Source organism: Nyctereutes procyonoides, unplaced genomic scaffold (assembly GCF_905146905.1).
Source record: "Nyctereutes procyonoides isolate TBG_1078 unplaced genomic scaffold, NYPRO_anot_genome, whole genome shotgun sequence".
Lineage (NCBI taxonomy): Eukaryota > Metazoa > Chordata > Mammalia > Carnivora > Canidae > Nyctereutes > Nyctereutes procyonoides.
In genome coordinates, this window is record NW_026574847.1 from 8660 (window position 1) to 12297 (window position 3638).

Consider the following 3638-nt stretch of genomic DNA (forward strand, 5'->3'; position numbering starts at 1 on the left):
GACATTTAAAGAGACAGAGTCAATGGGTAAGAAAGGGAGGATTCTGCTGTGTGTGTGTTGGTGGGCTTTCCACTTATAGTTCATCTCCAGCTGATCATTGGAGATGCTGTTGAAGTGATGTCTCTGTGCTCAGGATCCCTAGACACAGCTGACACACCGGAATCAGTAGACTCCTTGGTTTTGATGCTGGTTAATTCCTTTTTCTCTTCTTTTTGGAGAAAAGTTTGGGCAATAATTAGGGGTATAAGTACTTGGCAGACATTAATCGTCAAATCTTAGAATTTTGCAGCTGGAAGGGAACTGAAAAATAAGTGCAACTCCTACCTCTTCAACTGGAAGGATGAAACCTCTTAGGGAGCGCTCTGCCTCAATATTTCTTTCCCAGAGTTCTCCAAGTCGGCATTGGGGTCTCTAAGTTCCAGAGAAAGGGTGCAGCAACTGCAGTCAGTGACCCATTACCAGTCATGAATGTCTTTTTCCCCGTAAGATGCTTATTATCCATTCTACAAAGCTTTTCTATTTTACTTACATTATATTCTAAATTTTCCAAATCTATCCACTTTTAAACATTTGTAACTAAATATGCTTTATTCTTTTCTCTCATTAGAAATGAATTTTAGGTGTTTGATCCTGTGACTATATTTTATTAATTTCAGGTCACTTTTTGAGATGCAACATATAATTAGTATGGTTAGTGTGGACATTTAATTTTTACAGGTGATATGGTCAAATTCAGAAATAAATCAACTTGCCTTCCACTGTGTGCTAATGTCCTACTGGTCTTTACTCAAGATGGCATGAGCTGTTTCCTTCTGTTCTGCTGTGGTTCCTCATCTCCCACGGTGTATTTCTGCGGGCTTTCAAAACATCACACAAAGGCCAGTAGGTCTCCATTGTAATGCTAGGGTGTCATGAAATGCCTTTGACCTGAGCAAGTCATCCCCCTTCAACCTCCTGTACCTTCCACTGGTGACACGCTATGATTGTGCTTGTTCACACACACTCCCTCCTCATTCAGAAGTATTGAATCCCTCGCAGAAACCTCTCATAGCCCCTTGTTATTACCTCTGCTTGCCAGCAATGTGGTGTGTTGCTTTCACTCTTCCTTTCAATATTCTATTCCTAGATGCTATAGTGGACTTCCTCAATTTTAAATTCTATTACTCATCAAACATTGGTTTAGTATCATTTATGGGCCACGACTGTTGTAGACATTGTGAGTATAGCAGAGATCAAAACAAAATCTTGGATTCTTGGAGTTTATATTTAGCAAGGGAGTTAGACTTTATGTATATATAATACGCAAATATTATCAATATGTAATATCTACATATGTGTACATGTAAAGTGTAACCTCCTCACTAAAATATGTCAGTTACTGATAGGTGAGAAAAACAGCCAAGATAGAAGAGATAGGAATTTGAGAACTGAGGTAAGAGTGGAATGCTGTTTTGTGTAATGTTTTGAGCTCTCTGTGGAGTGTGAAGCCAATCTGTCCCTGAGGTACCTGAGCCTAGAACATTGTAAGTGCTAAAACAGTATTTATTGAATAATTGACGATTAAATCAATGTCTTGATGAGCAGGGCAGTAGGAGAGAGAAAAAGAGAGACAAAGACAGGAGACACAAAGAAAATGTTTAAATCACAGTCACAGAGTGATCACAACTGTATGATTCCTAAATCATTATGGTCACAAAGATTAGCCTTAGAGAACTGACTTAAAATTTCCCATGCAGGCCTGAATGGCTCTCTTGGTTAAGTGTCTGACTCTTGATTTTGGCTCTGGTCATGAACTCCAGGTGGTGAGATTGAGCCCCACCTTGGGCTCTGTACTGGGCACAGAGATTGCATAAGATTCTCTCTTTCCCTCTCTTTCTGCCCTTCTTTATCCCCTACTCACTCTCTGTCTTTCCCTCTTAAAAAAAAAAAAAAGCTTTTCACACAGGCCGATCTCAATAGAATTGTCTATGAGCAGTCTTTGCAAAAATCAGTAAGCCTAAAGGCATTCACACAATTTACAGATCACCTAAGATAAGTACATCAAACCCTTTTGTCTGTCCCTGCCAAGACTGCATATTCAAGCACCACACACAGGCATTTTGAGCATGATGAATATTTATAGTAAGTCAACTGCGATATAACTTTGAATTATTAGATGGTTTAAATAATATTTGTGTGTATCTTTTCTCATTTGTCTACTTATAATACTTTAACTTTTGTATTTTAAATTTTCTACTTCAATAAATTTGAAAAAAAGAGAGATGATTCTGATAGCCATGACGTAGGAATGGAATCTCAACTATAAAATATTGATGTTGTTTTAAGGCTATACTTAATTTGCAAACTATATAACTATATACTGTATATAACTATAAACTATATACTGTACAGGTTATAAAAGTATTTTGATGATATTTTGTGCCTTTCAGATGAAACTTCTGAGCCAGCCTTCTTCACTTCCTCCTTTTTTAAATTTTATTTTATTTATTTTACTTTTTTTCACTTCCTCCTTTTTATTTGATGTTATTAATCCAAAAGATTGGTCATTTCTAACATTGCCACACTGAATTTAATCAGGATGCATTCCTTTTTATATCTTCTGCCATTAATACCTGGTGTGAATTGCAGACACAGACTCTGAGCTATTGGACTGTGACTTCATCATTTGTATACAATGCCCATAAAAACGATATGCTCTCCACCACTGGAATGAAAAGGCAAAATCAAAGCTCTGTGGTTGAGTTCATCCTCTTGGGCTTTTCTAACTTCCCTGAACTCCAAGAGCAGCTCTTTGGGGTTTTCCTGGCTGTTTACCTGGTGACTCTGATGGGAAATGCCATCATCATAATCATCATCTGCTTGGAACAGAGCCTCCACGTGCCCATGTACCTGTTTCTCCAGAACCTGTCTGTGGTGGACGTGAGTTTCAGTGCAGTCATTATGCCTGAAATGCTGGTGGTCCTCACCAGGGAGAAAACGTCCATTTCATTTGTGAGCTGTTTTGCACAGATGTATTTCATCCTTTTCTTTGGTGGCACTGAATGTTTTCTCCTGGGGACGATGGCTTATGACCGATTTGCAGCAATCTGTCACCCTCTGAGCTACCCAATGATTATGAACAAAAGGGTTTTCGTGAAATTAGTAATGTTCTCATGGGTCTCAGGGATCATGGTGGCTACTGTGCAGACCACATGGGTTTTCAGTTTTCCTTTTTGCGGCCCCAATGAAATCAATCATCTCTTCTGTGAGACTCCCCCAGTGCTAGAACTTGCATGTGCAGATACTTTTCTGTTTGAAATCTATGCATTCACTGGCACCATTTTGATTGTCATGGTTCCTTTCGTGTTGATACTCTTGTCATACATTCGGATTCTCTTTGCCATCCTGAGGATGCCATCAGCCACCGGGAGGCAAAAGGCCTTTTCCACTTGTGCCTCCCATCTCACGTCTGTGACCCTCTTCTATGGCACAGCCAGTATGACTTATTTACAACCCAAATCTGCCTACTCCCCAGAAACCAAGAAGCTGATGTCATTGTCTTACTCACTTCTTACACCTCTGCTGAATCCACTGATCTATAGCTTCAGAAATAGTGAGATGAAAAGAGCTTTGATGAAACTATGGCGAAGAAGAGTGGA

At 39.3% G+C, this 3638-nt stretch overlaps 1 protein-coding gene across 1 annotated transcript; it reads left to right on the forward strand.

The window, feature by feature from the left end:
* Positions 1-2709: 2709 nt before the first annotated feature.
* LOC129513698 (olfactory receptor 10A3) lies at positions 2710-3633 on the forward strand (the record flags this gene model as incomplete). The annotated part of the gene is made up of 1 exon (XM_055332374.1): positions 2710-3633. A coding segment is annotated over exon 1 (924 nt), but the record flags the coding sequence as incomplete, so codon positions are not given.
* Positions 3634-3638: the final 5 nt, after the last annotated feature.